This window comes from Microcebus murinus, chromosome 2 (genome assembly GCF_040939455.1).
Source record: "Microcebus murinus isolate Inina chromosome 2, M.murinus_Inina_mat1.0, whole genome shotgun sequence".
In the NCBI taxonomy this organism is placed as follows: domain Eukaryota; kingdom Metazoa; phylum Chordata; class Mammalia; order Primates; family Cheirogaleidae; genus Microcebus; species Microcebus murinus.
Window position 1 is genome coordinate 73,259,644 of NC_134105.1, and position 26,995 is coordinate 73,286,638.

The following is a 26,995-nucleotide window of genomic DNA, read 5'->3' on the forward strand; positions in this document are numbered from 1 at the left end:
GCAAGCACCGAGAGCCATGTGCTTTTATACTCATGTTTGAAAGAAAGGCAACATGATTCAAAAATCATGCTTGCACGAAGCAAAGGAATATTGCTTCATGAAGCTGTGGCTCTTTGAACATTTCTGTCTTAGAAATATAGTTCTCTCTGTGTTTCTGTACCAAAATCTGTACCCAAAACTCTTCTGCCTAACACATCCTATGCTTTTCCATTGCATTTAAGATGAAGTGGCAATTTCCTTACTGTGGCCAAATTTCCTTACCTATATGACTTGACCACAGCCTACCTCCCTCATCTAATTTCCTTAGCACTCTCCTCTTGCTGACTACTCTCCAGCCACACTGGCTTTTATTTTGTTCCTTAAATACAGCAAGTTAATTTTCATCTTTGGAACTTTTCTGTTTCCTTATGCTTTCAGAAGCTGGAATTTAAAATTCTTACATGCTTATGAATGAATTTATCCAAATTTCAAAATAAAAGATACTGTCAGAAGTATAAAATTCTTACCACCTTGTCTAAGGCACATACATTACTGATAAATGTATGACACCCTATTTCCTTACTCATATTTTTAACTGTTCTCGCAATTTCTCTTACTCATTCCTAAGTCATAGCTTCTAGTATTCGTAATTCCTTAATGTTCATTTCCACTTTCCCTCAAAACTTTTAACTTTTTCGTTTATAGTCACTACTAGAAATCAGTTTGTATTTCATTATTTTTTTCACGACACTCAATAAGAACTCAGATTTGCTTTCTGTTTGGATTCTCTCACTTTTCTATTATATGACTTTTTTTTCTGGGCAATTTTTGCTTCTTTCTGTTCTGCTGTACTAAGAGTGAGGAATAGGTTAGTGTTCAACATGTGTAAGGGATAGAATGCAAAGGATGCCCAGACTGACAATATTCTAGAAAGTCAGAAAGATTGACTTTTTCAAGTATAACAAAACTTATTAGTAATAATTTAACCAAATTTCAAAATTTTCTGTAAGTTGCTGTTTTTTAAATGTTATATGGAAACTCCTTCCCAATTTAGAACTATCATCTTTATGTGTGGGATACATGTGGCATTTGGTTTGCCAGGACTCTCTAGGAAGATAAGCCTTTCCATCAGGAATTTCTCCCCTATTTTAACCTTATTTTCAGCAGCCAATCCCTACCTTCACCTCAGCTCCCAAGAATTACTAATCCAGCCCTCTGCTATTCCACTGATTTCAAATTTCATGGAAATAAAAAGTAGGACTTCCTTACAAAACGGTTGGCAATCTTTGTTCAAATAAATAACAAGATAACCCCTAATTACAGAATTTTTTAACATCCCCAAGATGCATACAAAATTGTAAAAGTAACAAGGCTGTCAGCCATGGGATAACAACTCTCTTTTTAGAATTCTAGCTATCTAAGAAGAAGTAGGGTCACAAAGTCAAAGGTGCCAAACTGGAAAATCCACAGTCCTTGAGTCAGATGTAAGTCATTATAAATGGCACTCCCTCAAGTTTTTCAGCACACACCCTACACAAGGTCTCTACAACAAAATAATCAGGCACAATATCTGTCTACAGAATCTCTGTGAAGATCAGGATTAATGTCCTACTGTTACTGGAAACAAAAAAAGTTAAGATATAAATCAGTGACATAATTTTCTGTAGTGAATTAGGAATGGCTGGGACTGCTAGCTATGTACCTTGTCACTGAGATCAAAATAAAATATTAGTCATAAAAGTAGAACACGGAGCATCACATAGTCACCTAGCTACTAAAACAAAATTTCACTCTTGGCATGAAAACAAATTTTAAAATGAGAATATGAATTTTTATTAGGTCTTTCATATGCCATTCAGTTAATTTCAAATGGAATCTTTTAAGCAGGAACAAATGAAAATAAGATTTTTGAAAGTAAAATATAGTACCTTATTTAGGCCTACTAACACATTTTCCTTAAAGGTCTATAATCATCATAGAGTAATTTTCCTAACAGTAAAATACAAAATAAATTGCAGACATTGCCAAACTGCTTGCCTGTATTCAGTACCTACCAATTTTTTCCAGCTGTTTGGATACATGCAGAGAGTTTTCCCAAAGTTTACACCTAAAACATTTAGCTAAAATCAAACTATTCAATAGCACAGTAAACTTCTTTTCTTGAGCAGCCACAAAATCTGACAACCCTAAAAAAAAAAGTTCCCAATATTAGATCTAGTATACTAGCTTACTGGAAAATATTGAAAATCCACTAATCCTATAACATACATCTTGTAATTCGTGAGCCACTTCGGAAAATCTTCGAGGTATCTTGTGTCAAAGCAAAATCTTGTATGGGAATGCATCCTAATTGAGCCTGAATAAGACTAAGGCAAAGAAGAAATTTCATTATTTCCTTTTAAAAGTTAACTATCTCATAGTATTTGACATTATCGACTGAAGTATTCCTTCTTAAAATTTTTCTCTGCCTTGATTTCTGTGACACTACATGATTCTGAATCTTGCATAATTATTGTTGCAAGTCAACAATAAAACTTCATTCTTTTTTTTGCAAACCTAAAAGTTTAGTGCTCGCTTTTTTACTCTTCTTTATTCACTCAATCTCTCTCAAAAATAGCATTTCTTCTCAAGACTTTCCTTATAATCTCTAGACTGATAAATTCCAAATGCTTATAAAATACTTTCACTTAGACTGTTAATTTAATCTCAACACATCTAAAATTGTTGTCATATTTTCCTCCAATACAATTCTGTCTTTTGGCTCTATGATTTCTTTTAAAGGTATTATAGAAAAACAATACAGTTTGTTTAATCAATAAATATTTATTAAGTGCTTATTGAGTGCCAGTTATAGTGTTAGATGGTAAGGATTCTGGTCAACATATGGTCTGTAGCATATCACTTGGTTATTTGAAACCAGCATTGCTTGGCTACTAAATTTTAGGTGATGATACTAAAAGAAGAGAAAAGATACTAGTGTCTATTGTGCCTACTATATCCCAGGTTCTTTGCTACCTGTTTCTTCTCTTTATTTACCTAATCAGATACTGATCTGCAAATCACCCATGATTCTAACTAAAATTATTAGACAAATTAGACTTTTATTGTGTTCTTGGGGATTCCTTGATAAGACCAAAACAGGTGTACAAAGAGAAAGGGTAGAATAATTATATTTCATAGCTTAGTTTTAGCAGAGGAGATGTGAAAATGGAAGCAATCAATTCACTTCTCAGAATTAGGTGTGTATAGCTGAAACTTGGGACTGCTTGCTTCTTTTAGCTATAGTACATGCTTCTGAAAATCATGTTAAATCATCTTTTAAGAAATGGTTATAAAGTTACATGGTTTATATTAACAAAGAAAGAACTGATGGAAAAATGGGGTTCTTTTAAATGTTGGATAAATAAAACTCCCTGTGAAGCTATCTAGGGATAATGAATGTGGGGTATGTATAAAATTGCTAGAGCAAAAATAAGACTTTTAAGAGAATATTTATTTATATTTAACAGCAACAAAGGTTATGTAAGGATTAAAGAAGATAAGGTATAGACTCAGATAGAATTAGGTCCAACCATATCAAGACCATATTGGTTTAAATATAAATGGTTTATTCTCTCATGTTGAAAAAATCCAGAGTTAGGTAATCCAGGGCTTGGTATGGCAGCTCCATATCACATGTTATGAATTCACTGAAAAAATACTAGTTAAAGAAAACATAGCAGGTGCTGAAGAGGGAAGACCTAGGAATTAAAGCTATGAAAAAAATTTTAAAGGCTTCAATTAAAAGGACAGAAACTTGAAATATGAAATTCTAAAATTAAGAGGATTAACATCTATGTGAAGATGAAAAAATCTGAAATTCAGCAAACTAACAGGGATATGAGAGAGTCATGAAAGTCGTAACTATTGGCCCTTATCACCTACCCAAAGACTATAAATTTTGGATTAAGAGAAGACCTCCCACCCCCCACCTACACACAAACTCTCTCTCTTATTGACTATGCTAAATTTAAGATACACTTTAAAACCAAAAAAATAAATACTTTATAAATATGAATCATGAACTAGTAAACCAGTAGTCAGTATTTTAAGACATGAAAAAATTATCTTTACCAATTTACTTTCATTTCTCTTGTTTTAATCCTTCCTTCCATTGGAAATCTATAAATAAAAACACACAGCAAAACTTTTATTATTATTTATTTTAACTAAATAAAACCTCTTAAAAGTTATTTAAAACATATGTAACTTCTGTACCTGATAGTTATTCGATTTGGATCTTTGTTCAAAGTATTCAGTGTTTTCTTTTCATTTATCCTTAACTGTATGTCTAGAAATTCCTTGCAGCCAGCTATCATTGTGACCTATAAAATTTCAGCATTTGTCCATTTAAGGAAGTTCATTTTTATTTATTTCTTCTCATCCTCTTTTTCCAAATTTATTTGTTTTTCATGCTTCCTTGAGCTATCACAGTTTTATCAATTAATATAAGAGTTAAAAACCTACTTTATACATTTTGCTTCTCTAGGGATTCACTCATTCACTAACAAATGCTTATAAGGACCTGTTACATGCCAGGCATTGTGTTAGACACTAGAACTATACCAGTAAGACTATAAATATTAACAAGACAGAATTTAAAATATTTAGCTCAGTGTCTACCACATAGTAATAAGTACTCAATAAACATTGCTTTTCTTACTACTAATTCTAACATTATTCATTCCTCTACTGTTTGCAAATCATTACTCTAATTAAGGTTAATTTAGTAATAAAAAGAATGCTTTAGCTATTTTGAAATTTGGATTCTAAAGCCTAGTTCTGCCAGATGACTAGGCAAAGCACTCTCTGTGCTTTGATTTCCCACATGTATAAAATGGAGCTAACACTTGCTTTAATTACACACTTGCTGAACTCAAGAAAAGATGAGTTAATGTTAATAAGGCTATTTTCTATTCTTTTTTTTTTTTTTTTTGAGACAGAGTCTCGCTTTGTTGCCCAGGCTAGAGTGAGTGCCATGGCGTCAGCCTAGCTCACAGCAACCTCAAACTCCTGGCTCAAGCGATCCTCCTGCCTCAGCCTCCCGAGTAGCTGGGACTACAGGCATGCGCCACCATGCCCGGCTAATTTTTTGTATATATATTAGTTGGCCAATTAATTTCTTTCTATTTTATAGTAGAGACGGGGTCTCGCTCTTGCTCAGGCTGGTTTCGAACTCCTGACCTCGAGCAATCCGCCCGCCTCGGCCTCCCAGAGAGCTAGGATTACAGGCGTGAGCCACCGCGCCCGGCCTTATTTTCTATTCTTGATTTATTCTTAGTTAAGAATAATATTTACATGAACATACAAACTGTCTACTCTTCAGCAATTTTTTGTTCATATGGCTCCTTAAGAACTGCAATTCTGTTGTGTAATTTTTAATATAACAATCTTATCAAAGTAATCAACTTAGATATTTTAAATAAAAATGAATAGTTTAAATTTGAAAATAAGTAATTTCTTTTATAATTATTTTGTTTTATATTCACTTCCCCAGTAAAGGGAGAAAGGATCAATACAGTTACCAGGTACCAACAATATGCCTATTGTTCTGTTCACTGCTGCAGGTGCAAAATTGCCCCCACTGTTGTTATTTTAGCATAACCTCTTATTAAATATTATTCCCATTTTCTCCACAATCAGTTCTTTTTTTCTGGGCCATCAGCAGTACTATTCTATTTCCACTGTAATTGCTATTCTGATCAAAAGATTTAAGGAGGAGTTATAAGTACATGACACACATGCTCCAACTCACTGTCCTTCACTCATGGCAAACTTTCCTAATATATCATGCCACATCGTCTTGGAATCTTTCTTACATATTACATTTGGTAGCCATTACCAAGGTAATTAGCATTATCATGTAAATTGTAAAGTGGCTGCCATACCTACTTTGGATATATATATACATTTTCTTAGATCTGGTAAGAGATGACAACTGAAAATATTACATAATATATTCTAAGGAGGAATATTTTCCAATATTTTCTCATGATCAAAGATATACTGGGAGAAATATAAACATTCTTAGAAATGCTTTGCTTTCTGCTCATTCATTCTTAAATTATATAATACACAAATTAGTTCTTTCTCCAACATTATTTTATACTATATTATTATTATTTATTTTCTACTGAAAATTAATTTACCAGATCTGATAAAGTTTCTTTTCCATTGAGTTTATAAAATTTCTTCACAGTCTCAAATGTAATATAATACCAAGCCATCAATCTTCCTGCCTCTGTAAGAAAAGATGGAAAAATAAAACATTTTCCCCATCAGCTGAAACCTGAACATCTACTCTGTGCCTGTAATAAATACCAGGCACAAAAGATATACCAAAAAATATAAAAGATGCAATCTCTGGAACTTATAAGTTGGCTAGGAAGATAATTACATGTGATATAGCTAGAGGAGAAAATTCAGTTAATGAAAATATTTACATACAAACTTAAGTACAGAGGAAATTAAAACTAAGAATAGTCGGTATGGGATGGCCCAGTACAGGCAATGATTCATGAGAAGGGTTTTAAAAGTAACTAATATGCCTTAGCAGAGGAGAAATAAAGTTATTATGATCTTGGGAAAAATCCTATTTATCAAAAGAGTAAAGTTAAAAAGACTATCATGAGAAAACTATAATGAGGGATATGGCTTGAAAAACATATGACTTGATAGTGATTATAAGTTCAGGTCAAATTGTCTTGGTCAAAATACTTGCTCCTCGACTTATTAGGTAAGTAGGTGATCATGTGCAAGTTACTTTATCAGTTTCTTAATGTAATGTGGGGATAATAAAAGTACTACTTCATTCAGCAAATGTGTGTAGATACAATGGCTAAAAAATAAAAATAAAAAAAAAAAAAAATAAAAAAAAAAAAAGTACTACTTCAGAAGTTTTTTGTGAAGATCAAATGCGATTTAAAAAAGATATATAGTACACTATAGATATACAGTGCCTAACAGTTAAATGTTGCCTATTTTTATTATTAAAACATTATGAATGATAGACTAGAGAGGCCCTGAAAGAGCCTTGAAATGATATTAAAGGAGTTTAGATTCTGCATTTGATCATAACAGAGAACCACTTACAACTCTTGAGCAACATTTCAATTAAACTAGAGTTTGAAAATAAGTTGCTTTGGAAATAGAACAGCAAGTTGGTTGAAGGTAGGGGGAGTGGTAGACTGAGGGTAAGTAATTCATGCAATGGAATTCATTTAAGAGGTTAGTGAATTCAATTATAAATTGTCTAAAAACATTCCAAAATTTTCAAGCCTTGTGAACACACAGAAAACATATGGCAAGAGTAAAGTGGCATGCTACTTCTCAGGGAAAGGGCTAACATTTATCTATGTGCTACATGTTTCACTGAAGAAAAAAAGGTTTTTGGCATTCCAGAAAAGTTGTAGGCATGAAGGGCGTGGCACAGTAGACAGAACAATCAGGGACAGACAAGTAGCCAGGCCACTTTAAAGCCACTTTCTAAATCAGCAGCCATGTGAATATGTTCAGCCGAAATGTGGATAATGAAATAGTTCATAAAAGGGAGTCGCTGAAAGAAATATGTGAGATATCAAGAATATGGTTACCAAGGGAACTAGCACATTAACTATTAGTGTATATTTAAAGATGGTCCTCTTACCCTAGATGTTTATAAATTAATATATGTGCCTGCTAGGGAAACTGAAAGGTTTTAAGAAAAGATTTGATACTTGTGGGCTTATTAGTAGTGTATTTCAAAGTAAAGTACATAAAATATAGTAGGGGGAGAGCATGCAGGCCATAAGAATGCACCTTTCAGACCTCCTGATTCAAGAAGTGTCAATGACTATTGGCCCCAGCTGCTGTGCTCTGAATCCATCATCATATACATAGACCACACTTTCCTGAGATGCTCCCAACCAAGGACTGAGCATGGCAAGGATACTAAGGTAGACCTATGAGACAAGGAACTCCACTATGAGTGAATTCGGCTTGAAGATGCCCTATCAGCTTTGCCAAATGTTCTTAGGACTGCATTGAAGGCTAAAACTTTCCTTCTTTCTTTCCTTCCTCCCTTTTCTCCCTTTTCTTCCAAGAGGTAAGATCTACATCCCAGTTTAATGGCTTTCATGGCCTCTTGCAGGTATCACCTATTTTCAGAAGGTTAATCTTTCTTAAATTCACACTAGAACTTGGCCTTTTGAGCCCTTTTGTCAGTATACACTACCAGAAAAAATAGATAAGAACCTTGATTTGAATATAAACTTACAGATGAAAATACCTAGATACTTGAGTATTACAACCATGATCTAAAAAGCAAAAACTATACAAAGCAGAATTACTGGAACATACAGAGTAAGAACTCATATATAAAACTAAAAGAGACAAAAGAAAATATTAGTAATATGAAGGAACAAGAAGTCATAAAAAGAATTAATTAGAAATACTGTGGAAGAACTTGTATCTACATTATTGATAGGCTAAGAAATTATGAACCAATCCTCCTGCTGAAGGCAACTAAAATAGCTAAGTGAAATATAAGTATCTTCTATAAAGCATCAAAGAACTAACCAAATATTTATCTGAAAGATGTCTTAAACCCAAAAAGATAAAATTAAAATACCTAGGTTTTACTCCTAAAAATTGAGGTTTATAAGTTTGGGTGGGGTTAATTAATTGCATTTTTAACATAACAGCACCTCAGTTGATTTTGACAGCAAGTAGTCAACCCAACACACTTTATTTAATAAAGTATGTGATAAGGAATATTTTCAGCTCCAATACTGGATTGTTCTTTTGGTGTTTGATGACTGCGTGGATATGGAATGACTAATGAATCAAAAAGAAACCAAAGGTATCAATTATTTTATAGTGATCTTAAGCTTGGCAAAAGTGTTAATGAGAATAATAGACAAATAAAGATATATTTCCCTAGCCTCAGACAAAAGAGAGTAACAACTCCTGTAACAGTAAAATGTTTTTATATTCATTATCCCATTTGATCATCACGACAACCCAAAAAGGTAAGTAGGACATGTATAAATGATATATTTCTGTTTCTAGATGAATAACTTAAGACTCAATTAGCATAAGGTCATAGTCAACAAGTAGTAGAACTGGGACTAAAATCCAGGTATATGGAACTCAAATTCTATGTTCATTCTACTTTATAGTATTCCAGGTCAAACTAACTCTTAAATGCTTCTGAGTGTCAAGTTTCATGTCATATATGTATGTTAGTGAAGATTTCCAATAGAAAACTGAGGATCAAATTTTGTAGCAAAGGTGAGAGACCATGATCAAAACTACAGTTTTGAATTCATTTACATAATGCCCATAGATATAGCAATGAAGGTAATTTATATTTTCAAAGAAATGAGCACAAACTCAGAATAAAGATTCAAGGCCTGAAACTTTAAGAAGCCCATAGTAAGGAAAAAAGGTCAGCAAAGAAAGATTGATTAAAGAAGCAAAATGAGAACCAAAAGAATAGAGTATAAAAAAGAAAAAATTAATCAGGTAGTATTCACTGATGACTAAGAAGAAAACATGTTATTATAGATCATTTCTTAGGTATGTTTAATGACAGAAGGAATAGTATCAGTGGACTCAAAAAGTACCACAGATAAGAAATGATAGTGGGAATAGGATTCTTGATAAGAGTGAAAGTATCTAAGAATAGATAAAGAAGTTACAGTAAGTGATTCTTTTGCCCCCTTTATTCACCCTAGAATTCACAGAAGATAATTCTCACAAAGAAAATTAGGCCTATCACAATAAAGACCAGGGAAGAAGGGGAAAAAATGTTATTTTTTTTATTTATTTTTTTTTTTGAGACAGAGTCTCACTTTGTTGTCCAGGCTAGAGTGAGTGCCGTGGCGTCAGCCTAGCTCACAGCAACCTCAAACTCCTGGGCTTGAGTGATCCTTCTGCCTCAGCCTCCCGAGTAGCTGGGACTACAGGCATGCGCCACCATGCCCGGCTAATTTTTTAAATATATATCAGTTGGCCAATTAATTTCTTTCTATTTATAGTAGAGACGGGGTCTCGCTCTTGCTCAGGCTGGTTTTGAACTCCTGACCTTGAGCAATCCGCCCGCCTCGGCCTCCCAAGAGCTAGGATTACAGGCGTGAGCCACAGCGCCCGGCCTGAAAAAATGTTATTAATCTAGGGCTGAGAGTCCAGGCAGTAAATTGTTTTAAAAAGTTAACCTTATATTAAATACAAATAAAAACATGATACAAAATCATACATTTCTATAGTATGGTTGCAAATATGTAAAAACATATTAAAAAATGGAAGGGTAAATGACAAATGTTAAATGTTGAGAGATTCTGAATTTTTAAAAAACTTTTCTATAATTCCTAACTTTTTTTTTTTTTTTTTGAGAGAGAGAGTCTCACTCTGTTGCCCTGGCTAGAGTGTTTAGCTCACAGCAACCTCAAATTCCTGGGCTCAAGCAATTTAGTTTTACCATAATCTAAATTTTAGTAGAACAAATCATTAATTTTAGTCTTAAGTAAGCAATTGTTAAATTTGCTAACAATTATAGGAAATTACCAGTTGGTTTGAAATTAACACCTTCATCCATCTTTATTAAGTCCAGGGATGATAAATCATTCAGATTCTTCAAACATAATTCTGTTCAATTATAGAAAATACATTTTAGTTTTAGTAGAATAGGAAAGCAGGGCAAAATAAAATTTATTATTAAACATGCTAAAGTTGTGTTAATGTGTAATTGTTCTGGAAAGAACCACAATCCCTAGGTAAGTAGTAAGAAAAACCTCATTTAAAAAAGAGCCAACTAATATGCTAAAAACGTTTTTTAATAGTAACAATAATGCAAATAATAAAAATAACATTTAATAAGTGATAAAATAACATTTACAACTTGGAACATTTTAAGTGATATACATGTATTACCTCATTTAATCTTCAAAATAATATAATAAGGTAGGCATTAACATTATTTTCATATGTAAGTTAGGAAACTAAGTAACTTGCTGCAGGTCTGTCCTCCATTATGGCAGTGGTTTTCTTTTTCTTTTCTTTTTTCTTTAAACTTCTATCAAAGATATATATGCATGAAGTATAAAGAGTTAAAGTTCTACAAAGATTATTTCAAAAACCACCTGTCTTTTCCTTCCTCCCTGTTTGCCACCTTCTTGAGGCAGCAATTTAAAACTGTTTTAGCTGACGCGTTTAGTATTTACTTTCATTTCTCTGAATATGCTACCTGAATAAGAAACCTCCAAATTGGAAGCAACACTAGCTCACACTTACTAACTGACCAAGATCAGAACAATTATAGTAATTTGCTGCTTAGTAGTTCTCTCTCTGCCACATGCTATAGCCCAGTAGATAAAAGGTAGTTCAGAGCAGATAATGGGATTATCACAACCTGTTCAATCCTAAACAGGGTAGTGGCTCACAAAAAAGTCATTAGAAAGCAAGGTTCTTTGGGAAATACTTCAGTTTAAGCAATATTATTTAGGGAGCTTGATAGTTTTAAGTGTTTGGTTAAGTAAAGCTTTTGAAGTCTTTTCTATTAATAATTTTCTTATTACTCACTATTAAGTCAGTTCATTTTCCACTATTCAGTCAGTTAATTAGTCAATGAAGAATGCTTACTATACTACATGCTGAGCACTATTCTAAGCTCTAGGTTTACAGCAGTGAACAAGACAAGGTTTCTCTTCTATAGAATTTATATTTTACTGAAGAAAGCAATCAATATACAAAGAAATAATAAATAATAAAGTTCAGGTATTGAAAGGTATATGAAGAAAAATAAAGCTGAGGAAATACCTAGAAAATGATGGAGTAGAGTTTTTTAAGTTTTTAACTAAAGCTTGTATGGATTTCTGTATATACTATATAATTTCTGATCTAGAATAAGGATATAGTCACCCTAATTTTCAAAATAAACATATCGCCTTTTCCAAGAACAAGAAAAACAATAAAACATCATGGAAATAATTTGTCTTCCTCTCAGTAAAGGTGGATTTATATATGATAGTATAGGAAGATCTCTCTAAAAAGTCAATATTTGAACAGAGACCTGTATGAAATGAAGGTGCATATCATGTGAGAAGTGTTCCAAAAATAAAGAACAGAGAGTGCAAAGAAACTGATGTGGACTCTGTTTCAAAAAAAAAAAAAAAACCTGATGTGGAAACAAGCTTGGCATGTTTAAGGAACAAAAAGACAGCCAATTTGGTTAGAGTAGAATAAAAATGACAAGAGATGAAGTCAGAGAAATAGGCAGGAAAATATCAAGTTGGACTTCGTAGGCTCTGGTGAAAGTCTGCATTTTATTCTAAGAGTGATGGAGGAGCTATTAGAGGATATTGAGCAAGAAAGTATAACCAAGTTTAGATATCTCTTGGACTAACTTTTTGAGTATATTTGATAATTATTACCAAAATATATGCTTTAATTTTTTTAATTCCATTATAAAATTGGTCGATAAATAAAAGATATACAACTATTTTATAGATCTGTATCTCAACAGCAACATTATGAATATATGTTATTGCTTATCACCATGTTTCAGCAACATATTTATTCTTTATCAAGGCTATCACCATGTTTCAGCAACATATTTATTCTTTATCAAGGCTATTTTACTGCTTCATCCTTATCTCTGCATTTTTATTCGCCATACAGGTATATCCAAGCAGAGAATAAATCAAAATTGGCTAAATATTTTTAGTGGATCTAACATTTTTTCTTTTACTGGAGAAAGAGTCTCAACACAATAAAGAGGTAGAAATTTCTAATCCTAATACTAAGTGATTAACTAAATAATAAAGCTGGGGTTTGACAGGAATATATTATTGCCACAGATTGGGATAAGAAGCCCATAATCAAGCCAAGCTTATATTCTCAATTAAACTAGAAAAGAAAATACAAAGAGTATGTATCTATAGGCAACATTTTTAAAGACCAAGGTGATTTTAAAAATAAAAAAACAAATAAACCAAGTTAATATATTATACAAAGAAAGATATTCTGATACAATTAACAAACAGATTAATTCAGAAAAAAAGTACATGTGCCAAGATTTATTTAAGCATGAAAAAATTCACATATTTTTTCTGCACATTTCATTTAAAAAATAATTTACAAGAGTATTCTTACTTTCACAACTAATTTTTATCATTAAAATTTGTAGAATATAATTTTTTGAAGGAAATACATCTAACCTTGTAATTTTGCTTCAATTCCATCTTTGTTCAATCCAGATGCAAAACCTGTATAAGTCATGAAAATTCATAAAAAATAAAATAGAATGGGCTTAATTTATCTTTATAGGCTCAGTTTATACCCCAGTTTACTAGAGAAGAGTAGTTTAATTAAATTGTATATAGGAAAAAAAACCCAGTGTATAGAGATCAAACAAGGCTTAACTACAGAAAACAACCACTGTTTTAAAAGCCTTTCAATATCATTTGGGTATCTTTTGCCCATTTTATTGTATAAGAGTAACTAGGAATTCTCTATTTAACATGAATAGTGTGGAGTAAATTCCAAATGTTTTACACATAGCAAATATCTGTCAAGTGATTAATATTTTCTCATGGACTTTCATTATAAAATGGATGTTACTATGAAAACATGTTTAGTAATAAAACCATTTTGTGCTATTTACCAAAGTTGAAACTATACATACTTTATAACACAATAATTTCACTCCTAGAACATACTCAAAGGTATACATGTACATGTATATCAGAGGACATATATAACAATGTTCACAGAGGCATTATCTAAAATTAAGAATTTCCTTTCATCAAAAGATTCCTTAAGAAAATGAATAGTCAAGCCACAGACTGGGAGAAGAGATCTCAATACATATATGCAACAAAAGACTCATCAGGATATATAAAAAATTCTTATATATTAATAATAAAAATATAAACAACCTAATTTAAAAATGGATGAGAAGCAATGGGGCACTTCACAAAACAAGATATACAAATGGATAATAAACATATGAAAAGATCCTTAGTGCTAGTATTCATCAAAGAAATGCAAAAAGAAATCACAAAGAAACTACTACTCACACACAAGAATAACTGGAATTTAAAAAACCGACAAAATTAACTCATGGCAAACTCATGTAGGACTCTCTAGAACTCTCATGCATTGCTGTTGAAAGTATAAATCAGTTCAACTGTATTTTGAGGTATCCACTACAGCTAAACATAGGCCATAGGCCTACCCTATGAACTAGCAATTTTACTCCTACCTATATATTCAAGAAAAAGGAACACCCACATACATCAAAAGATGTGTAGAAGAATGTTCACAGTAGTTTTATTCATCACAGTCAAAAACTGGAAATGACCCACAAGAGGATGGATGATTAACTTACAGTATATTCATATAACTGAATATTGCATATAATTGGATATTGTACAATAACAAACTACTACTAATGCACCCAATAATATGGATGAATCTCACAGACATTATGTTGAACTAAAAAAAAAAAAATCATGCCTTCTCCAACACTTTAAAGAAAAAAAAAGACACAAAAAAGAAAAAATAATATAAAGAAAAAAAAAATCAGGCCAGGCGTGGTGGCTCCCGCCTGTAATCCTAGCACTCTGAGAGGCTGAGGCAGGAGGATCTCTCAAGGTAAGGAGTTTGAAACCAGCCTGAGCAAGAGCGAGACCCCGTCTCTACTAAAAAATAGAAAGAAATTAATTGACCAACAAAAAAATATATAGAAAAAATTAGCCGGGCATGGTGACACATGCCTGTAGTCCCAGCTACTCGGGAGGCTGAGTCAGAAGGACTGCTTGAGCCCAGGAGTTGGAGGTTGCTGTGAGCTAGGCTGACGCCATGGCACTCCTAGCCTGGGCGACAGAGTGAGACTTTGTCTAAAAAAATAAAAATAAATAAAAAATATAAATCAGACAGAAAAGAGTAAATACTGTGTAATTCTATTTATATTCAAAAATAGATTAGCTAATCTATGGTAACAGAAGTCAGAATAGCATTTACTTCTGGAGGTGGATATTGACAAAGAAGGTGCATGAGGGAACTTCTGGAAGATGTTCTACATCTTGATTTGGCTGTGGTTACATGTGTGTCTGTGAGTGTGTATACACACATATGTAAAACTTCATTCACCTTTATACCTAAGATTTGTGCAATTTATTGTATGTCAGTGATTCTTCAATACAAAAAAAATAACTACAAAAACTAAAGTAACCTTGAGAAGAAATGCAAATTAAAACATAAAAACATATCATTATTCACACATAATATTGTTAAAAATGCACAAGCATATACCCTGAAGGTGAGGCTGAAGAAACAGAAAGAATATGGCACTCTTGAACACTGCTGGTGGCTATATAAGCCACTTAGGTAGCAATTTAGCAATAGGTATCAAATTTATAAATGCATATATCCTTTAATGAAATAATTCCATTTCTAGGGATTTATCATACAGATAAATTCACACATGTGAACAATGCATAGGTTTTCTGTTGCATTGTTTGTAAAAGCAAACAATTATAAAAAGTATAAATGGCTATCATTTGGGGGTGATTGAAATAATATATTTAAATATTATTGATGATTTAAATAATAATTTAAATGATACATGGGTAAAATAGAATATTATTTAGCTGTTTAAAAAGCTTCCAAGATATATTAGGAAAAAAAGAATGTACAGAACAGTAAAATAATCGTGGTTTAAAAAATATGCCCCCAAATTCTTTGATATTCTGTCCTCTCCTAATTCTTCTTGCCTTCATGTGGCCAGGACTTAGGACTTGCTTCTAAAAAACAGAATAAAGCAGAAGTGATAATGTGTAACTTTGGACACGAGGTTATAAAAAGACACTACAGCTTCTAACTTAATCTGTCTCTGAGATCACTCATCCTGGGGAAAGTCAGAGGCCTCTTGCCAACAGCCAACAAGAAACTGAGGCCTCCAATAACTCTGTGAGTGAGCCTTCTCAGAAACGAATCCTGAAGTCCCAGGAAAGCCTCCAGATGACTGCTGCCCTAGGTAATATCTTGATGCAATCTCAAGAAAGACTCTGACCCAGAACTACCTAGCTAAGATGTTCCCAGATTCCTGACCCATATAAGCTGTGTGAGATAACAAATGCTGGTTGTTTCAAGGTGCTAAGTTTTGAGGTTGTCACAAAGTAATAGAAAATGAATAAAGTATGTCACCATTTGTGTTTAAAAAGCGGAAATATAAAATTACATTTTCTTATCTGCTTTTGTATGCAAAAAAATAAGATTATACAAAAAAAAAAAAAAGGCATACCAATGATTATAGACCTAAGAGAGGGAAATGGGAGAAATAGGAACTGAACAACTGTGAGGATGGGGGATAAGCATGGAAGACTTTATATATTCTTATACTTTAAGATTTTTGAACTAAGTAAATATATTACCTAGTAGAAACATAATTTTTTAAATGATATAGATATTTATATAGATAGTCTTTTACTTAAGGCTTATATTATCCTTGGAGATTTGAAAGTTTAGAATATGAATGGTATTCCAATGAATCATATTTTAATCTGATATTCAACAACCCCAAGTATTTTTATTTTATAACCTATAACACATGAAAAAACTCTCTAGAAGCAACAACCAGATAGATGTATGTTGGCTTTTGAAGCAGGATAAAAATTCCAGCAACAATGGTAGTAATATATACTTTGATTTCTTATAAATTGAAAGATGAACAGTAACAAATTTAGAATAAGTGGTTAAACACTAAGCACAGAGAAAATTCAAAACTTTTTAAAACTTTCACTTATTTTAAGTGATTTAGGCATTTTTGTTATTTTTATTGAAGTTAATTTTTTTTCTACTAGGTCTGTTTTTAATGCTGCTGATTTCAAACCTTATTGAAAAAATAGAAGTAAAATGGATAAAGATTTCTCATTTTTGTCTACTCTTCCCTCTGAATGTTTTTGTGACTGTCATTACCTTTAGTTTCTGTTATCTAATAGTTTCTGTAATCTATTTAAAAACCTATTAGCATAAATACAGTCTTAATTGGCTTGAAAAAATTACTACTTTTCCAAGTGAAAGTAACAAACCATAATGAGATGGATTTTTCAAGGCTCTGATATAAAGCAAGGTTGAACGTATCCATTCCAAAGCAATATTCACATCTGTGATGGTATGCAAAACTATCTCTGCATTTAAATGCTCAATAAGATGTCTGTGCAAACTAATGGGGAAAAAAAAAAACAACTCTGCATTACTAATATGCATTTCAATGCCATAACTCTGACTTTTTAAACTTTAATAATATATAATATGCTCATTGCTACTTTAATGACTCATGAAATATAACTTAATTTCCAAAAATATAAAAGAAAACCTTAAAAAGTTTGATTTTTTAAAAGACTTGAGATTTCTCTCTACTCCATGTCTCTAGAAGACAGATTATTGCTTTAGAAAAGAATGGAGGGTGAATTATATCCTATGTTCTCCAAGAGAAAATAAATCAAATACTTTATTAAAGGCACCAGATTGCCTCTTTTTTTTTTTTTTTTTTTTAGATAAGTTCTTGCTCTGTTGCCCAGGCTGGACTGCAGTATCATCACCATAGCTACTGCAACCTCAAATTCCTAGACTCAAGTGATCCTCCTGCCCTCAGCCTTTCAAGTAGTTGCAAATACAAGTGCACTAATTTTTATTTTTTTGTAAATATGGGGTCTCACTCTGTTGCTCAGGCTGGTCTTGAACTCCTGGCCTCAAGCAATCCTCCCATCTTGGCCTCCCTAAGTGCTTGGATTATAGTGTGAGCCACCATGCCTGGCCCTTTCTCTTTCATTATTAAATAAATTTTTAAAATGTGAAAATGATAGTTCTTCTCTTATTACAAGTTAATTATAAATGTATATAATTTAATAATTAATATAAGTTATAATATAATAATAATAAGGCCTTATTACAATTTAGGTCTTGTTATAAACAAGGATACCCCACTGAATAAAACTATTATCTTCTTAAAAAGAGCTATGAAATTCCTAAAAAGATACAAAATTTCTAGTTAAGTTGTTGAAAACTTTAAGAAAATGGCCTTTAAAAATCTCCAAACCAAAGTTCCTTTTAATATGTTAAAAAGAAGAACATAGGCTATATTAGCATTATTATATTTTTGGAGTATTTTCTGTATTACCTGCTTTCTACAGTGTCACTACAAGCTAACATTTGAATGTACTTCTCTTTTGTACTTAATCGAGTCATAATAACTGCAGTTGCTGTAGTGTCAAACTAGGGAAAAAAAACAGAGAAATTTAGTAGAGAGCACGTCTTGGTACCAGTTCTCTTCAGTAACTCAAGACTTTCATTTTATATTAAACAGTCCCCCGACCTTAAATGACAGTTCAAAAGGCCTTTAAAAAGTTTCTGAATTTGAATTTTAATTGAAAGTTTAATTTAAAAACCTTCCAAAAGTATAGCTGTAAATACTTCTTTGGTTTCAATGTAACATAATTTTGGCAAATGTTAAAATCAAAACAAACTTTGGTAACTGAATAAGAATTATAAGATTTGAGTAGTTTACACACAATCTGATTTATTCTATAAAATTATAAATCTGTATAACATAACATTTTGATTCTCTTTGAAAAGATATTCTTCTTGAATCTTCTTTAGTACCTATATATAGAATGACTTCTTCATTCAAGCATTTGTCAGAAGAGTATATTTTGAAATATATGTGGGCTGGCTTTTAATTGTAACAATACCTAGGGACCACTATTGGTATTTAGTTCTGGGACCTAGGGATGCTATTAATACATGTTCTGTAATGCAGATGGCAGTCATACACAATGAAAAACTGCCCCATCTAAAATGACAAGAGCATCCCCATTCAGAATAAAAAACAAAACAAAATTAAAAAAAACCTCAAAACCAAAAAGATCTTTAATAGCATACCCATTCGTAATAAACTCATCCCCTCATCAATGAGAGCACAGTGGGAATGGAGGAAGTATGCCTCAGTTGGTGAGTCTTGTTTTAGTTTTATTCCTCCATTAAGGTAGATTTTCTCTGTTACATTACTTTTAAAGCTAATCTAATTAAAAACTACACAAAAATGATTTTTTGGTTTTACCACGTCTTTAAAATAAGTTACAAAAAGTAAAGTTACTGATACTTACTTGTGGTCGACCAGCTCTACCAATCATCTGTAGAATATCTGTTTCACTGTACTCTTCAAACATTCCTCCGGCGTAATGCATTGTAGATTTTATAATTACTAGGTGAGCAGGCAAATTTACTCCCATAGCTAAAGTACTGGTAGTAACTGCATCAGAATAAGGCATAGTAATTTCTAGTCGTATCACTTTATTGCTTTGGGAAAACATTTTCTTATAAAAGACATATTCATATAAATGCCATAAAAATTCATATATAAGAAATTTAGAAAAGAAGGAAGAAGAATATTATAATCTAAAATAATAAACCTTAAAACCAAAAACCTATTAAATTCTTATTTTTCAAATTGCACTATATTCAATGACATGAAAAAGAACTGAAAATCTGCCAAAGAATCTACAGTAGCATGTACATGCATGGGTAATTATACAATTTTAGATTCTTGAAAGAAAGGCAGAAATAAGTCAAGATATTTACGCTTTTAAAATTTTTTCTTAAACATAATTTTCCAAAATATTTTATAGTATATTTCACTTACAAAGAACTGGTAAATCTCCAATAGTAAAAGCTCCTTCAACTACTTTTCTATCTGACAGCTCCATACCAGCATGATGATAAGCAACACCATGTATGAAGAAATCTATAATAAAATATATCACTTGTTTGTTACTATTAATATTTCATTAGTAATTGACTCCTTTTATCTGTATCTAAAAATGCTATTCAAAAATTATTTCTAAACTTACCTCTCAGTTTTGAATCTCTTATGGAATATGCACACTTCTGTAACCTATTTAAAAATACCATAAAATTTTTGGGTTATTCCCAGTAATATCAGAAAACTCTGAAATAGTTTATTAATTATTTTAAAACTTAGAAATATCAAAAGATTTTCATAATATCATCATCTGAAAACTATCTTTAAGAAGTAGAGAATATCCAACTTTCATATTCAGAAGTCCCTAATATATCAGCTATAACATTAAAGCTCACTTTTTAAATCAAGAATTTAGAAAATTCATTTTTCCACAGAAAAAAACCATTATAAATGGTGATTATGTTCATGAGTCAGAATGTGAAAGTCTACTCCCATAATTTACCTAAAAAATATTTGTAAGGAATAACAATTTTTAAAACTCTGCTTCTACCTAAAGATGCCAAGAAAAAAATAAATAAATAAATAAAACTCTGCTGTATCACTAGTAAGGCAAAAAAGATGGAAATAAAAAACAGTTGTTTATTGTGCTCTGAGATATGGCACATAAAGACTAGGTGAGGAAGAAGCAAGAAGGCCAAGAAGAGGTACTCAACTCTCACCCCCATACCTCAAAAAGGACCAAAACAATGAATAAACAACTAACTACATTTTGACTAGAGAGACTAAAGGAAAGTGCCAGGGTATAGCAAGGGAATAATAGAAACACTGAAGTACAGAAACTCAGGATGTCAGGATGGCCACATAGGGGAGAGAAGAAAAAAACCTTTCTTCTATCATCTTATCAGCAGTCAGGATCAGCTAGAAACCAGGGGGCGGGGGGGGGGGGGGAAGGTAAGCAGGTACCCTCAGAAACCCCCATCACCTCCATGGACATTTGCAGTCTTAGCTACTGGAGGATCCTGCAATCTTCACAGGCCCTGAAGCACTATTCCAGAGAAGGAGCTTACATTGTGTCCTACTCCCCATGGTCCAAGCTGCTACTACACAGCACCATCTTGAAACCGGAACCAGTTAGGGTACATCCTAATCCAGGAGCCAATAGTCACTGCATCTCTTCATCCCTGACACTCTGTCATCACACCGTGCTAACACATAGCAGTACATAATCCCCCAGTAAAGCTGTTGCAGCTCCCTACTCCCTTGGACTAAGTTATCTCAGAGGCAGTCCATCTACACCAGTCCATTTGCAGCTGTGGCCCACACCTACCCCCCCTACTACTCAGAGCCTAGGCCAATAGAGCAGCCACCCCTGGGCCCTCTACCCTCCAACCAGCCTGGTGAATAACTCACATGATAACTGAAGTGCCTAGCAGAGCAGCTGTGCCCCCAGTGCCCATGCCAACAAGGTGCACTATACCCCTTGGGGATCAAGAGCCCTAGTCCAGTGGGACGGTCACACCCCAGGTACCCCAACCTTTGGGGGACACAGAGTCCCAGCAGATACCTGTGGCCCTAGGCAACCAAGATGACGTGGCACCCTACCCAGCAAGGAGACAGAACCTTGGCTATGCTGTGTCTCTGTGCTGAACAACTTCAGCATCCCATTTCTTGAGATCTTGACTGCCCTCGGGAGTCTGAGCTGCTGAGGTACACTCCCTCCATGAGGAGTGGAGTCATCATTGTGTTGTTGCCTGCCTTCCAGAGCCCAAGTTTTAGCTGTGACCTGCCATCCCTGGGTCCCTGATACCACTGCACCCAACCTAAAAGAACCTGGGCCACTGCTGTGTCTCACTACCCCAGAGTCCAGAGTCACCACTAAGCACTAATTCCTCCCCTGGTATCCAAGTTGCCACTGTGCCCTGTTGGACTTAATCCAGGACCTGAATTGCAGCTGTGCCCTGCTTCCTGGAACTCAACCCTCTGGAACACCCCTTCTCTCCCGTACCCATGCCAGTGCTGTACCCTGGATCCTCAGGATCAGAGTCACAGCTATATCCCTGTCCCCTGGGCCCAAGCTATTGAGAAGTGCCTCAGAGCCATAGTCCTTGGCTTTGTGGGAGAGCTATATCCACTTGTGCCTTATAGAGTAAACATGTGCCCATACCAGAGTATGCAGGACATTGAACCCAGTAGCAGGACATTGAACCCAGGACCCCAACTCCACAGCCACTCCGAGCACCTGTGCCCTGGAACACAGTGCCACTGTGGCTATTTGTGGACCATGTCACCGGACATTCTATGGCTGCTTGTGGACCATGTTACCTGACACCTGGAGGGAACTTCCCAACTAAGTCCCCCCACTATGGAGAAAATAAGAACAAAAGGACTTCTAAAGCCCTTGCCACTGAGAACCCTTATGGGATACCAGTAAGCAAACAAATATTCACATTATGGGGGTTCCAGCAGGAGAAGAGATAGAGAAAGACACAGAAAGCTTACTTAACAAAATAACCACTGAAAACTTCAAAAGTCTTCGGAGACATATAAACATCCAGATCTATGAAGATTAAAATCCCCAAAATGGTTCATTCCAAAGAAATCCTCATCAAGGCACATTATAATAAAATGTCAAAAGTCAAAGACAAAGAGAGAATTTTAAAAGCAGCAAGAAAAAAGCATCAGGTAACCTACAAGGGAATCTCTCTTAGATTCTCAGCAGAATCTTGCAGGCCAGGAGAGAATAGGATGATACACTCGAAGTTTTAAAAGAAAAAAAACCTGTCGATCAACAATACTATACCCAGCAAAGCTGTTCATCACAAATGAGGAAAAATAAAGTCTTTTCCAGACAAGCAAAAGCTGAGGAAATTCATCACCACTAGGTCTCCCTTACAAGAAATATTTTAAGGAGTTCTTCAACCAAAGATAAAAGGATGATAATTAGCATCATGAAAACATATGAAAGTATAAAACACACTGATAGTCAAAACAGAATGTACCATTACCGTAAGGGTGGTATGTAAATCAAATCTCTAGTATGAAAGTTAAAAGTCAAATGGTAAAAAATGTAGCCACATAAGTTGTTAAGGAATATTCAATATAAAAAGATGTAGATTGTATCAACAAAAATATAAATTGTGTTTGGAAGGTGGGTAATAGTCTAGATTATTTGTACGCAACTGAAGGTTAGTTGTTATCACCTTAAAAGAGTCTATTACAACTATAAGAGTTTTATGGGCCAGGCGTGGTGGCTCACGCCTGTAATCCTAGTACTCTGGGAGGCCAAAGCAGGAATATCGCTCAAGGTCAAGAGTTCAAGACCAGCCTGAACAAGAGTGAGACCCCATCTCTACTAAAAATAGAAAGAAATTAATTGGCCAACTAAAAATATATAGAAAAAAAAATTAGCCAAGGATGGTGGCACATGGCTGTAGTCCTAGCTACTCAGGAGGCTGAGGCAGAAGGATTGCTTGAGCCCAGGAGTTTGAGGTTGCTGTGAGCTAGGCTGACGCCACAGCACTCTAGCCCAGGCAACAGAGTAAGACTCTGTCTCAAAAATAAAAAAAATAAAAAAATAAAAGAGTTTTACGTAAGCCTCATGGTAACTAAAAAGCAAAAGGCTATAGAAGATACACAAATGAGAAAGATGAAGGAATAAAAGCTTAGCACTACAGACAAACACCAAACCATAAAGATATACAAGAGGAGAAGAAAGGAACAAAAGATCTACAAAACAACCAGAAAACAGTATACAAAATGGCAGGAGTTAAATCCTTACTCATCAATAATAACCTTGAATATAAATGGATTAAACTCTCCAATCAAAAGACATAGAAAGTGGCTGAATGGATAAAAACAAAACCAAGATCCAAATATGTGCTGCCTGCAAGAGACCCATCTTAGCTTTAAGGACACATGTAGTCTGAAAGTTAAAGAATGGAAAAAGACATTCCATACAAATAGTAACAAAAAGAGAGCAGGGGTGGCTATACTTAGATAAAATAGACTTCAAGTCAAAATGGTCATGAGAGACAATGAAGGTCATTATTTAATGATAAAGGGGTCAATTTATCAAGAGAACACAACAACTGTAAAAACATATGCACCCAACATTGGGGCGCCAAATATATAAAACATTATTAATAGACATGAAGGGAGAGATAGACAGCAATACAATAGTAGGGGACTTCAATACCCAACTTTCAATAGTGGCTAGATTAACCAGACAGAAAATTAACAAGGAAATATTAGACTTGAACTGTACTTTAGGCCAAATAGACCTTATAGGGATATAGAACTTTCCATTGAGTAGCAGCAAAAATATGTATTCTTCTCTACTACACATAGAACATTCCCCAAGATAGACCATATGTTAGGCCACAAAATTAGCCTTAACTAGTTTTAAATAGTCTAAATTCAAGAAAATTGAAATCATATCTAGTATCATTTCCAACCACAAGAATATGAAACTAGAAATCAGTAACAAGAGAAATCATGGAAAATTAACAAATATGTTGAAACAACATGCTCCTGAATAACCAATGGGTGAAAGAAGAAACCAAAAGGGAAATTTTAAAATATCTTGAGACAAACAATGATGGAAATAGAACACATTAAAATCTATGGGATGCAGCAGAAGCAGTTCTAAGAGGGAATTTTATAGCAATAATACCTACATGTAAGAAGAAAATCCTAAATAGCCCAACATTACACCTGAAATAGCTAGAAAAAGAAACTAAATGCAAAGTTAGCAGAAGGAAGGAAATAATAAAGATCGGAACAGAAATAAATCAAATAGAGAACAACAACAACAAAAACAGAAAATAATCAATAAAACCAAGAGTTGGTCATTTGAAAAAATAAACAAAATGGACAAACTCCTAGCTAGACTAAGGAAAAAAAAGAGAGAAAACTCAAATAAATAAAATCAGAAATGAAAGTGGAGACCTTACAACAAATTCCTCAGAAATTAAAAGGACCATAAAGAACTATTATGAACAATTATATACCAACAAATTGGATAAAAGGAAATACAAAAAGTTCTAAAAAATATATAACTTGGCAAGATTGAGTGAAGAACAGACCAAAAGAGATTGAAGTATTATAGTAATTAAAAAGTTTCCAACAAAGAAAAGCCCAGGGTCACATGGCTTCACAGTTGAATTCTACCAAACATTCAAAGAAGAATTATAACCAATACTTCATAAACTATTCCAAAAAATAGAGCTATAAGGAATACTTCCAAACAAATTTTACAAGGCCAACATCACCTTGATACCTGAGCCAGACAAAAACATCACAAGGAAAGAAAAGTATAGGTCAATATCTTTGATGAATATTGATGCGAAAATCCTCAATAAAATAACAGCAAATCAAATTGAACAACACATCAAAAAAACATTATATATCATAACCAAGAGAGATTTATTCCTGGCATGCAAGGCTTGTTTAATATATGCAAATCAATTACTATGATACATCACATTAACAGAGTGAATGACAAAAACCACATGATCATCTCAATTGATGCAGAAAAGACATTTGACAAAGTTCAACATCCTTTCCTGATAAAAACTCTTAACATTTAGATATATAAATGAAGGAATAATTAATATAAATATAAGGAAAGTTCCTCAACATAATAAAGGCCATTGATGAAAATCCCACAGCTAACATAATCAATGGGAAACAACTGAAAGCTTTTTCACTAAGATCCAGTACATGGCAGGGATGCCCACTCTCACCACTTTGCCCACTCTCACCACTTCTATTCAACATAGCACTGAAGTAATAGCAAGAGCAAATAGACAAGGAAAAGAAATAAAAGGCATCCAATTCGGAAAGGAAATGTAAAATTATCTCTATTTGAAGATGACATGATCCTATATGTTATAAAAAGATGGCATAAAAAGCCTTTTATAAATAAATAATTCAGTGAGGCTGTAGGATAGAAAATCAACAAGTTCTACAAAATTCAGTAGTGTTTCTATCCACAAATACTGACCTAGCTGAAAAAGAAATTTTCAAAAATCCCATTTATAGCATAAAAAAAAATACTTAGAACGAATTTAACCAAAGAGGTAAAAGATTTGTACACTGACACCTCTAAAACATTGATGAAAGAAATTGAAGAAGAGAAAAATAAATGGAAAGATATCCCATGTTTATGGACTAGAAGAACTCATATTGTTAAAATGTCCATACTATCCAAAGCACTATACAGATTCAACAGAATTCCTATCAAAATTCCAACAGCATTTATTGTTCACAGAAATAGAATAAAGAATCCTAAAATTCATGTGGAATCACAATAAACCCCAATAAACAACACAGTATTGAGAAAGAAAAACAAGGTTAGAGGCACCATACTTTCCAATTTAAAATTATACTACAAAGCTATAGTAACCAAAACAGTATAGTACTGACATAGAAACAGAAATATAGACCAATAGAACAGAATATAAAGCCCAGAAATAAGTCTAAACATGTAAAAATCAATTAATTTTTGACAAAGGCACCAAGAGAACACAATAGGGAAGATAATTTCTTTAATAAATGGTGCTAGGAAAACTGAATCTTCACATGAAAAAAGAATGAAATTGGACTCATATTATGTACAAAAATCAACTCAAAAATGGATAAAGGACCTCAATTTAAGACCAAGAGCCATAAAACTCTTAGAAGAGAACACGGGGGAAAGCTCCTTGATTGTGGCCTTGGCAATGATTTTTTTGGATACCAAAAGCTCAGGCTACAAAAGCAAAAATAAATAAATGGGACTACATCAAACTAAAAAGTTTCTGCACAACAAAGGAAATAATCAACAAAATGAAAAGGCAATCTATGAACTGGGAAAAAATATTTGCAAACCACATATCTGATAATGAGTTAATGTCCAAAAGTTATAAAGAACTTTTACAACTCAATAGCAGAAAAACAAATAACCCAATTAAAAAATGAACTAAGGACCTGAATAGACATTTCTCCAAAGAAGACTTAAAAATGGCCAAGAGGTACGTGAAAAGTTGCTCATCATCACTAAACAACAGGAAATGCAAATTCAAACCATTATGAGATATCACCTCACACCTGTTAGGATGATTATTACCAAAAGACAAGAGATAACAAATGTTGGCAAGGGCAGGGAGCAAAGGGAACACTAACACATTGTTGGTGGGAATGTGGATTGGTGTAGTCATTATGGAAAGCAGGATGGAGGTTCCAAAAGATATT

General features: G+C 33.4%; 1 protein-coding gene across 1 annotated transcript in view; it reads right to left on the reverse strand.

Moving 5' to 3' along the window:
• The window catches only part of HFM1 (helicase for meiosis 1), a 112,079-nt gene that overhangs the window by 49,372 nt on the left and 35,712 nt on the right, over window positions 1-26,995 (reverse strand). Inside the window, exons 14-25 of the mRNA XM_076010902.1 lie at window positions 19,911-19,954; window positions 19,703-19,804; window positions 19,167-19,312; window positions 18,182-18,276; window positions 17,091-17,224; window positions 13,215-13,262; window positions 10,564-10,644; window positions 6,168-6,259; window positions 4,237-4,343; window positions 4,093-4,140; window positions 2,248-2,345; window positions 2,034-2,165 (exon numbers count right to left, since the gene is read on the reverse strand). Of these exons, the coding sequence (XP_075867017.1) occupies window positions 2,034-2,165; window positions 2,248-2,345; window positions 4,093-4,140; window positions 4,237-4,343; window positions 6,168-6,259; window positions 10,564-10,644; window positions 13,215-13,262; window positions 17,091-17,224; window positions 18,182-18,276; window positions 19,167-19,312; window positions 19,703-19,804; window positions 19,911-19,954 (1,127 nt within the window). The remainder of the gene's footprint in view (window positions 1-2,033; window positions 2,166-2,247; window positions 2,346-4,092; window positions 4,141-4,236; window positions 4,344-6,167; window positions 6,260-10,563; window positions 10,645-13,214; window positions 13,263-17,090; window positions 17,225-18,181; window positions 18,277-19,166; window positions 19,313-19,702; window positions 19,805-19,910; window positions 19,955-26,995) is intronic.